The sequence below is a fragment of the Phascolarctos cinereus genome, unplaced genomic scaffold (assembly GCF_003287225.1).
Source record: "Phascolarctos cinereus isolate Bilbo 61053 unplaced genomic scaffold, phaCin_HiC Scaffold_9;HRSCAF=440, whole genome shotgun sequence".
Classification (NCBI taxonomy): Eukaryota; Metazoa; Chordata; class Mammalia; order Diprotodontia; family Phascolarctidae; genus Phascolarctos; species Phascolarctos cinereus.
The window spans coordinates 103097526-103109756 of NW_027556402.1; the positions used below are offsets into that span (position 1 = coordinate 103097526).

Genomic DNA, 12231 nt, shown 5'->3' on the forward strand with positions numbered 1-12231 from the left:
CAACAGCCAACAACAGGCAGGTAGGCTCAGGAGCCCTGGAAGGGGCAGCATCCCCCAGGCCACCAGTCCCGTATCTAGCTCAGCCCTCACAGCTGTCATCAGGGACAGCAACTCTTGTGGAGAAGGGGCCAGTCATTCTTACCAACTCCTAACCAACTGCCACCTACGGGGAAGACAAGCCAGCCTAGCTAAAGTCATAACGCAACTTGACAGAGTGACAAGAGGCATACCTTGACCACCATCTCCCCTCAGATCTTGATGGAGGCAGTCTTGGATCCTGAACCCAAGAGCCTTGGGAATAGCAATGCTCCCAGCCTAATGCCCTCCGCCGCCATATTGGGAAGCAACGTATGAGGAGATACTCTTCCTTGGCACTGATAAATGGATGAAGAAAGAAAGGAAACAAGTATTTAAATACCTACTGTGTGCCAGGCACTGTGCTAAGGGCCTTTTACAAATATTATCTCATTTGATCCTTACAACCACACTGTGAGGTAGATACTATTATTATCCCAATTTTACAGATGAGGAACTGAGGCAAACAGGGTTAAGTGACTTGCCTTGGGTGTCTGAGGCAGGATTTGAAACCAGTTCTTCCTGACTTCAAGTCCGGCATTCTATCCACTGAGCCACCTAGGGTCAACATCAGAAACTGATAATTGGTGGAAGTGACCTTAAAGAAGAGGCATCACCATTTAGTTTGGCACCATATCTTAGGCACATGGAACCTTCTCATCTGACCTGTAGCTGAAACCTTCCACTGAGCTGTCACAGTCATTTTTCTGAAATCACAGATCTGGACCATGTCAGCCTCCCACTCCATAAATTCCAGTAGCTTCCTGTCGGTTCCAGGATCAAATAGAAAACCCTCTGTGTGTTGTTCGAAGCCCCACCCCCATACTTTCCCAGTCTTTTTTACAAGTCCTCCACCTGCTCTGAGATCTAGTGATGTGAGCCGCCTTGCTGTTCCTTGAACAAGATACTTGATCTCCCAACTCCAGGCATTTTCACTAACTATTCCCCATGCCTGGAATGCTCTCTTCTTTCAAGTCCCAGCTAAAATCCCACCTCCTACAGGAAGCCTTTTCTGATCCCCCTCTTAATTCTAGTTCTTTCCCTCTGTTGATTATTTCCAAATTATCTCGTATATAGCTTGGTTGAATATAGTTGTTTGTATGTTGTCTCTTTTATTAGATTGAGCTTCTCGAGAGCAGGGATTTTTTTAGTTACTTTTCTCTGTATCCCCAGAGCTTAGCAAGATGCCTGGTACATAGTAGTTGCTTAATATATGTTTATGGATTGACTGAGCTTCACTATGTGCTGTCTTCTTCATTAAAATGTGAGCTTCTTGAGAGCAGGGACTGTGACTTTTCTATTTGTATCCTCAGTGCTTTACACAGAGTGAACACAATGCCTTATTCATTCATTCATATAAGATAATATGGCAGGGGTGGAGAAGTGGGGGAGTGGGAGGAGGAGAGAATCAGAAAAGGCTTCACAAAGATGTTGTTTGAGCAGAGCCTTGAAGGAAGGTAGGGATTCTAAGAGACAACACTTGGTCCGCATGGACCCCTGCCTCTCTGCTGGGTGGAGGAAGGTATATTTCATCATTTTTCCTCTCAGACCAAGATTACTTATTATAATTACCCGGAGTTTTCCTTTTTTTTTATTGGAACTTTTCATTCTTCCTCCTACCTCTCTCCCCACCCCACCCTCCTCCATTTTACAGATGAAGTAATACTGGGATTCACATCCAGATTCTTCAACTACAAATTGCAACTCTGGCCATACCTTGTGAATTTGTAGAATGGTGATGAACATAGCAGCTCATATTCATATAGACTTCACATTCATTATCTCATTTGTTCCTAAGAACAACGCTGTGGGGTGGGTGCTATCATTATCCCCATTGGACAGGTGAGGAAAGTTTAGAGAGGGTTAGTGACTTGTTTAAGGGTAGTAAGTATCTAAGATAGAATCTGAACCCAGATCTTCTTGATTTCAAGTCACCTGCTACAGTCACTCTGCTAGGCTGTCTTTCTTTCTTTCTTTCTTTCTTTCTTTCTTTCTTTCTTTCTTTCTTTCTTTCTTTCTTTCTTTCTTTCTTTCTTTCTTTCTTTCTTTCTTTCTTTCTATTTTAAAAAATTTATTTATTTTTAACATTCTTTTCTTTTTAAATTTTGAGTTCCAAATTCTCTCCCTCCCTCCCTCCCACCCCTCCCCCTCCCACTGAAAAGACAAGCAAAATGGTATCAATTATACATGTGAAATCATGCAAAATATTTCCATATTAGTTATTTTTTTTAAAAGAAAAAAACAAAGCAAGAAAATTATACTTCAATTTGTACTCAGAGTTCATCAGTTCTCTCTCTGGAGGTGGATAGCATTTTTTCATCATGAGTCCTTTGGAATTGTCTTGGAACATTGTATTAATCTGAGTAGCCAAGTCTTTCACAATTGATCATTATTACAACATTGCTGTTACTGTGCACAATGATCTCCCGGTTCTTTGCACTTCACTGTGCATCAGTTCAAATAGGTCTTGGCAGGTTTTTTCTGAAATCACATACCCTTGTAATTTCTTATAGCACAACAGTACTCCATCATAACCATATGCTAGCCTGCCTTTCTAATCCCCATAAGGTGTTTCCTTAGGTAGGCACCCTGGCTCTGACTGCCTCAACTTGGAATGCTGTCCTGTCTACATTCTTTCAAGTGCAACTCGAAGTCTCACTGGACTGCCCAGCTTGGAAAGAAAGGTTCCTCTTGGAAAGAAATCCCTCCCCGGAAGAAATAGTGCATCATCATCATCTCTGATGGAGTGCTTGGCAGGGAGAGAGGGGAAATAGGAAGGAAGAAGCTTCCCAGAAGTTGATGAATGCCATCAATTATTTAATTAGCTCTTGGTCAAGACCTACAGTTAAAATGAGGCATAAATAGTGCATCTCTGCCTATAGCAGTGAGCTGACTAGTTAGAACTATGAGCAGAGAGAAGAGCATTGTCTAAGTCCTCAATGGTTAACGGCAGCCAAAAAAAGATCTAATGGGACCTGAGCTGAACATGGGAACTTGCCCTGTGTTCGGAGAATGATACTGAAAATTTGCCAACAAAGTAAAATCTCTGAAAATGAAGTAGGCATGGAATTTTGAGAGAACTGAACTTAAAGAAGGAAAAAAATAAGGAAATATTTCTTAACAGCAAGATTCAGACATTCATATTATACTTCCTTCCTGCTTTAAACTTTCTTTAATTTTAATTTTTTAAAAATTCTTATTTCAAGGGACATTGTAGTATAATACAGTGGATAGAGTCCCGAACTTCCAGCCAGGAAGATCTGGGTTCAAGTCTTGTCTCTTATACCTCCTAGACATATGACCATAAGCAAGCTGAAACAGCAAGGAAACCTGAGGAAGAGACAGGAGGCAGCATGTGCCTTCCAGACAAGTCAAAGCACTGCCATCTCTTTGACTACCCCTCTCTTCTCAGACTTTGATGGAGATAGCCCAAGGCCTTAAATGTAAGAGCCTTGGGAACAAGTGTCCCCCTGCTTCCACCATAGACTCTAGAGCCATCACTGAAAGGAGTATTCCCTGTGGAGAAAGGGCCCACCTTTCTAGTCACTCTTGGACCAACCAAGCTGGAGCCCTGAGAGTAGCAGCACCCTCCAAACCATGAGTCTCGATTCTAGCCAAGCTCTCATAACCATCATCCTGGGAAGCAACCCCTGTGAAGATCTGACCTGGAAATTGTGTCTGCAGGTGCTAACTAGACCTTCCTTCTAGCAATCACAGCTACTGAAGACCCAGAAAAGAAAGTTCTCACCACCAAGGACACTGATACTTCCAAATGATTCAACTTCATATCTGGATATGATTTAATCAGTAAAACCAACATTGGAGAAGATTCTTTACCATTTGTTTTGTCCCTGCATTCTAAGACCTTTCCATCTGACTTCAGTAGTTGAAAACTATATGTATTGTCTTTCCCATTAGAATCTGAGCTCACTGAGATCAAGAACTATCTTGCTTTTCTATTTATTATTAATTTTACTTTTTATATTTTCGATTGACAGACATTTGATTTTCTGTCCCTTCATCCCTTGCCCCCCAATTTTAAAAGAGAGCAACACAATTTATAATGAATATGCATAGTCAAGCAAAACAAATTCTCACCTTTGCATTGTCCAAAAATATTTCTTATTCCGTAGAAATAATACAGCACTTAATACAATACTTTGCACTTGCACATAGTAAACTCTTAATAAATGCTTTTCATAATTCATTCATTCACTTAATCTTTATTATACCATACCTCTAGCTTAGTAGGTAGCTAGGCAATATTTGGCTGAAGCCATCACAATGCTAATCCTTGTCCTTTACCTACAATCAGGGTTTGCCTTGAGTTCATTGTTCTGGAGTCACCTGACTTCTCAAGAGGGGAAGTAAATCCCCCAATTTTCACATTTGTTGGCTCTTCACCCCCCCACTTCAGTTACTGGGGAAAGTTGGTGCTTACAGAGTTACTAATTATAGAAATGCTTAGGGCAGGCCTGCACAACATACTACCCATAGGCCACTTGTGGCCTGCCAAAAGATTTTGGGCAGCCAGTGAAAAACATAAAGGATGTAAAAGAAAGTAAAAATGTAATGAGTGCTTTGTCTGTGCCCCACTTAACCTGCCTTCCACTGGTCACTACTGTGTCCATCATGTAACTTGGCGGGTGGGTTGCCACTGTGCACTCTCTCCTGTTTCACATGACCCACAGTGACCAACCATCATCAGTCGGTCTCTAATCTGAGAAGAGTGAGAGTCCTGTCTTTTTGCTGTGTTTTCAGTTGTTACTGGCATTGCATAGGGACAGTGAGTACAGCCACGTGTCAACGCAGCTGATGCCTGCTATGCGATGAGTAAGTGGCAACAACACGAGGCCTTCTTCGCTACCCCCAAATTACATGAGTGTCTGGCGCTCTCTCTAAGGTCAGACACTCACTCAGTCCAGTATTTCTCTGTATGTGAGCAGTTGCTGTGGGGATTTTTTGGTTCCAACATTAAAGTTTTTGAGATGATTTTGTAAAATGGGTGATAAAAAAGTGGAAGATCGAATCAGAAAAAAAGAGTGTTTAATCTACTTACACGAGAGACAAAATATTATGCCTTGTTTGCCGAGAAGTAATAGCAGTAATAGGAATACAATCTTCATCGCCATTTCAAATCAAAACACCCTGACTTAAGCAAATTGGACACCAATGAAAAACAAATTAAAGCATCCAAATTGTTGAAAAATAAAAGTGGGGAACAACAGTTTTTCAAGAAACTAAACTCAGAAAATGAGGTGCCTACTAAGATTAGTTTTCAGATTTCTAAAAAAATTTGTTTCAAGCACGATTCCAGAGTACGATAAACTGCTGACAAGTAGTGTAATATGTCTCACTAACTAAATGTAAATAGCAAGAAAATCTGAAAAATGTATTAAGACTTGTACCACTTAGCAAAGTATTTTTTAATATTAATGTGATTTCATGATAAATAAAAATCTTAAGTAATAAGGGTAACTAACTGATATTAATTGAATTTTCTCCTTTTAAAAAATATGGTTTATTTGCAAAACAGTTTCGTCATTAATTATACCTTTACTTGGAAGGTGAGCCACTAAAATCCTATCCGTGGCCCAAAGTTTAGCCTATTTTAATTTTGGCCCCTACCTACTGCCAAGCTGTGCACCTCTGGCTTACGGGCTTGAAGTCCAAGTGTTCTCCTCAGGAGGAAGAAAAGTTTAAAAAAAAAGGCTCCTAATGGATAAATATAAATCAGGTAAGGAACAGGTAGCTTTTCCCCACACATTTCTAAAGGCTTTGCTTTGCTAAACATAATGTCGGGAAACATTACTTTTTGCCGTTAAGAGAATTAAAATGAGTGAATGAGGTTTTTCTTTTTAACTTTCTAATTAAAAAACTAGGTTCTAATGAATTTGTTACAAATACAAAGATTAATTTTAATTCCAGAAGACTGATGATAGAACTTACTTTCCTTCTCTCACTTGGGAAGCAGTGGATTCCAGATGCTTCACATGTTGTCCAAAGTGGTTAATATGTTGAGTTTGATTTGTTTAACCATTTCTCTTTTATTACAAGGGAGAGTGGTAAGTCAGGAACGGGTTATTGGAAAGGGATAGTGATGGAAAAAAATGAATAAAACATTTTAATGACCAAAGAAAAGGTCTGAGACCTATTGTGGTGCTAACTTTTTGTACTATGTTAACCCAGGAAACAACACATAATTCTTTTTTCTTTCCTGTAGGTGGTTATGTCAATTGCAGGGCATTTTTGGCCTTGCCTTCCAATTTGCCATGACCAGCTAGGTAGCCTTGAAACCAGTTTTCAAAAGTCACTAGGACATGAAAAGTCTGTTCTGCCATAAATATTATTCCAGCCACATTGGGATGAACCCCATGACATAAATGGCCAACGTAGATATCCCTACCTGTTATTACTGCTCTTATACTCCAACTGGCTAAGAGAATTTGAACATTTATTTAGAGATAATACATAGATAATCTCCTCAAAGACATAGATTCCCATGGTAACTGCCCCCTAAAAAGGAATTGGAAATTGAAGTAGAGAACACTCTATTTCTTTTAGGTCTTCTATCTGGTTTTCTTAAGGGCAGCTATCTGGTTCCCTCACAATTCACCAGGTATCTTTGGTATTGCAGGAAACTACTGCGAGCTATTATGTTCTAGTAGAGAGCACAGAGTATGCATTAGTTTATTAATGGAAAGTAAAGTTGGAGAATTTAGGGTCAGATTATATAGGGCTTTGAATGAATACTAGAAGTGGATTTGATCCTATCTAGGCACTAGCAAGCTAAGATTAAAATCTTTGTTTTGGATACAGCTCTCTAAATCCTATGATCCTATGGGAGGAGTCAATAAGGTGGCACCCCACTCCTAAAGGACTGACAATCCTTGCCATAAGAAATAATAGTAATGATAGCTAAGGTTTCAATATTATTTTAAGGTTTTAAATATTTACATATGTTTGATTTATGACACATTTGTCCCTAACTATAGTCCTGAAGGTAGATTCTAGAGCTGTTCTTATGACAGTTTTACAGATGAGAAAACCGTGGTTCAGAGAAGTTAAGAAACTTGCTTAATTATCCTATTTTTATAGAGGAGGATGTGAGGGGAATGAGGGGACTGGTGAACATATGTTGCATGCCAGGCAATCCCCACATGGAAGAGGCAAGGGAGCCTGCTTCTGACACACAATGGAAGAGTCCTGCTTCTTGATTTGGACCATGTGCAGAGATTCTGGAAATGGTTCTAAAAGTCTCCTAACCATGTGGCGAAGAGATAGGCTGCTGATTGGCTGCTGAACCAAAGCCAGAGTGAATGCAAAAGGCCAAAGAGATACTCTTGCTCTTTCTCATTTCCGGTTAAACATCATGCTATAAGCTTGCTGATGGGAACAGACCTCAGGCTCTTACCTCCAGAGGTAAGAGATGCAGCCTCTGAATACAGACCTCTCTGCTTGGCCTGTTGGGTATTTTTCTTCCCTGCTTTTAAGGAATACTTTGTTGTTGTTGTTCAGTTGTGAGTGACTCTTCGCGACCCCATTTGGGGTTTTCTTGGCAAAGATACTGAAGTGGTTCGCCATTTCCTTCTCCAGCTTATTTTACAGATGGGGAAACTGAAGCAAATAAGGTTAAGTGACTTGCCCAGGGTCACATAGCTAGTAAGCGTCTGAGGCCAGATTTGAACTCATGAAGATGAGTCTTCCTGATTCCAAGGCCAGCATTCTATCCACTGTGCACCTAGCTGCTCCTTTAGGGCACACAGAAGACACTTAGTGAATGTTATTGATTGATTGAGGGAGTATTGGAGTCAACTATGACCTTGTGAGCTTCTAAAGGTCAAAATGGAGAGTGCTAGAATTCTGGGAGCTGGAGTCCATGCCAGGGTTTGCCAAAAGCTGAGACAGAAAAGAAAATCATGAACAACCTGTTTGATCCAGCAAATCTTGAGTCAGTCAAGGAGGAGCTACAGAGATTCATTCATCAGCTATGCCGAATTTCTAAGTGAACATGATAGAGAGAATGCTGTGTAGAAACTGCATTAATTTTGAACCCATTTTATCCAGACATTGTGATGGTAGAGGGGAGAGTGCCCCTAAGTGCTGAGGGAAAGGCTTTCTGTTTGAGGTTTGCAAAGCACCTTCACATACATTATCTCATTTTATCCAGTTCTTGGGATGATTGTTCTTTCCATATCTTTTTAGCAAATTTTGCTTTGTAAAAGTTGATTGACATTAATTAGATAAATGAAACTGAGGCACTAATCACTGGCAGTTAACACCAGGGAACATAAACCAGAAAGGGGAGTTGAGTCAATGGCATTAGAAAATCACCCCCAATCTTTTAGGGATAACCCTAGAATCCTGAGGGGAAGATGAAGCCTTGATGAGGGACCTGGCTAAGAGTAGGTGTTGGGATAAGGTTTCTCTCAATTTATAAAGACCACAAGAAAATTGAAGCTCAGAGAAACTAAGTGATTTGTTCCCAGTCACACAGCATGGAAAGTATCCAGTCTGGTATCTGAACCCAAGTCTCCTTAACCCCAAATCCAGCATTCTAGCCACTAAAGCAGGCTGCCTTTCTACAATGAGAGGTCATTGGGTGCCTTGATCAAGGAACTGACGTAATGAAAGTCATGTTTTAGGAAGACTATCCTAGAAAGGATGTATGGGGTGGAGGTGGTACTAAGTGTGATGGACAGATCATCTGGTAATTTCCACATGCAATATTTTCCATTTTTAGGTCAGAAGACCTGTGCCATAATTTATGCCACTCCCTCCTCTAATCCATTTTTCACATGGAAAACAAAATTTTATTCCTAAAGCACAGATCTGATCCTGCTCAATAAATTCCAGTGGCTTGCTATTGGCTCTACAATCAAATACAGACTCCTCTGTTGGACAATTAAAATTGTTCACAACCTAGTTCCATCCTATTTTTCCAGCCTTATTACACAGTATTCCACTCCATGCACTCTTTGGTCAGTCAATTCTTGCTATTCCTCACATACAGTGCTCTATTTGCTGATCATTTTTATTATTCCTCTTATTTGCATACGTAAAAGGAGAGTTCACCAATTACAAACAGGACTTGACATTTCATCAGTAGCTGTCATTTCCAATGTGAGGCCCTTAGAATGATCTCAATGGGTGAGTGATCTACCAGTCAGAGGTTGGGGAGATGGGTTGTATCCCACCCTTTCCCACCATAGCCAGTTGTACACTTTTCTCAAACAGTTACACTATGCCTTCCACACTCCTATTCTACCCTCAACCAGAGCTGGCTGTCCATGGCTATACCAGGTATGGCCCTTCAGGGCAGGAAGGATACAACTTAAACTCAAACCAGGCACCAGCAGCAGCTACATAAGCATGTTTTCACCTTAACCACTTCACTCCCAGCATTCTCACAATCTCTTCACAGATCACTATAGCAGCAGGCTCCGTGTTCTGGGTCAGTGAGTGGTGAGTAATCAGTCCCCACCACCAGCACATTTCATTTTTTCTTGGGAAAGCTGTAATATAAGATGATCAAATAATTCTGAGTTTCAATTATACTGTTTTCCCAAACTTACTCCTCTTCTAAACTATCCCAATTCCTTGGGAGTTACCATTGTCTTCCCCCGATCATCACTCTCTCCCTTTTTCTTAAGTCCCTAATTCAATAGAAACTGATTTCTTCAAAGACATGGGTGATTTGGGGGGGGGGGGTGATTTCTTAATTGCCAAAGTTAATGGCTTTTTTCTCATTCCTCCTCCTTCTTTACCTCTATGAAGATTCCCCCTAGCCCACTTCCCTGTGGAATGGGCAGATAAGAACAGTTTGTTCCAGGGGCCATGACAGCGGCTGAAGGAGGCGCTGTGGAGCTCTTAGAGCTCGGTCAGACACCAGCGACTGCAAGGTCATCAACTGCATCCAGGTTCATCACAATCATCCTGACTTTTGTCTTGCCACTGGACTGTTAGGCAGATGACTTTGTGTAACTCTGCCTCGCTTAAATCCAATTCACGGGCAAGTCAAGACATCACCCATGCTGTCATTGGCCCTCTTCTAAATGAGGTACAAGCAGAACAAAAAACAAAAGCGTATTCTATTCCCACTCTCTTGGTCCTAGATATTTACTCTCCCCAGAGGTTGTTTTGACTTTTGGCTGGTGTTGCTTTTCTCTTGTGTCTTTCCTCCCACCCATCTGATCTCAGTTTCTTTTGTTAGACCATCATTTATATCACAGCTATATCCAGGTGTTTTGTTCTGGGAGGATCAGTACCTTTTTTTTATGCAGCCTGGGTTAATTTCCTTTTAATGAGTTAGGAAGGTCATCCTCAAGATCACGATTAATGAATTAGGAACCCAAGGAACCTTAAGGTATAAAAGGCTGAAATTATGGGAAATGGATGTCAGTAGGTTTGCATAATCCTTACTACTCTGCAGGAATACCTTTTCAACCTTGTGCCACCATTTGTCATCGTGAAAGCAAAGGTGGAGGAGGGATAGGTAGCCATTTTATCTGAATTATCTCTCTCTTTCTCTCTTTTTAAACTTAGGAGTTGTAGCCTTTTTATACTTTGCTTTCAGTAAAGCCATTTCTATTTTATTTTCTGGTCCATTAGAGTCTCATTGCATTCTGGTCATGAGCCTGAATCACTGGACTACCTTTAGTTAGACTTGTCCCAGAATATTCGTCGTGGTTGGCAGCGACTGTTTGCAATGACCTCATCGTTAAATTCATTGCTAAAGGAGGGGAAAGGTGATATAGAATAAATGGAACTTTGGATGGCCTGGATAGGACCCTGGCATACTGTGGATATGGCTAAGGTTTTATTGCCCTGAGAGGCAGAGCCAAGATGGAGAAGTGATAGGAATCAATACAGGAGCAATGTTCCTCTCCACAAACTCCTCCTAACAGATCTAGAAAATGCACTGGACCAAATCCTGATGGTGAAATCCAGAAGTCCCAATGAGTCCTTTGTCCAGGCCAGCCTGCCATAGGGAGACAATCAGGGAGGTCTTTGTATGCTGGATATTGGGTTCAGACCTGGAGTACTCCATTGCCCAGGGAGAGGCTATGCATCAAGGCAAGAGAAGGTCTCAGATCCTCACTGGGACAATCCCAGACCCACACTGGGGCAACCCCTGACCCAAGCTGGAGTACCGCAATAGAACCAGGTGTCACCTGGCAGCTTTGTGACTCCCTAGCCAGTCATGGGTGGCAGAACCCCTTCAGGGTAGGGAGGCCTTGGGCTACGTAGAGAGAAAGGAGGAAATTCAGAAGCCAGCACCAGCAGCAGCTGAGGCAGCAAAAACCATAGTGTGTGGCACTCAGACCTCCAGCACAAAGGGGCCCCACTTCCAATGTTTAACCCAGCCTGCAGAACTTGACTGAAGAGGAACCTACAGTTCTGCTTCTCTAAGGGGTAGAGTCCAGCAGCTGGCTACTATTGCTCAGATCCAAACCCAGGTTAAGAACTCACAGAGCTCAGACAATGGGGGACAGCAATCACACTTTGCCCTAGTTCAGACCTTGGGGGCCAGTGAGTTGTGTAAAATGTCTATGAATCCATGTGCCTAGCAAATATTATCATGGGTTTTGTTTTTCCTATGTTCTCATTGTAGGAATGGGGGTGAGGGGATGGGAAAGGGAGAAGACAGTCCTTGGCTGTTTGAAACAAAATATATTTTTTTTAAAAAGAAAACTTTTTAAATTGATAAATGGTCAAAGGATATGAATAGATAGCTTTCCAACGAAGAAATCAAAACAATTTATAGTCATATAAAAATGTTCTAAATCATCATTGATTAGAGAAATGCAGATTAAAACAACCTTGAGATATCATTTTACCCCTACCAGACTAACTAAAACGATAGAAGAAAGTGACTAATGCTGGAAGAGATATAAAAAAATTGGGACACTAATTCATTGCTGGTGAAATTGTGAAATGGTCCAACCATTTTGGACAGCAATCTGGAATTAGGCCCAAAGAGTTATTAAAATACCTATACCCTTTGACCCAGCAATACCACTAGTAGATCTGTTTCCAAAGATAATTAGGGAAAAAGGAAAAGAACCTGTATGTTCTAAAATTTTTATAGCAGTTCTCTTCATGGTGGCAAAGAACTGGAAATTGCAGGGATATCCATCAATTGGGGAATGGCTG

General features: G+C 41.1%; 1 protein-coding gene across 2 annotated transcripts in view; it reads right to left on the reverse strand.

Moving 5' to 3' along the window:
* Positions 1-12231, reverse strand: part of MND1 (meiotic nuclear divisions 1) — a 209329-nt gene that overhangs the window by 35794 nt on the left and 161304 nt on the right. Inside the window, exon 7 of one of the 2 annotated variants that reach the window (XM_078149047.1) lies at positions 533-633. The exons of the other annotated variant lie outside the window; for it this stretch is intronic. Within the exon in view, the coding sequence (XP_078005173.1) occupies positions 548-633 (86 nt within the window). The 3' untranslated portion in view covers positions 533-547. Of the gene's footprint in view, positions 1-532; positions 634-12231 lie in introns of those variants that run through there. 2 annotated transcript variants of the gene reach the window in all.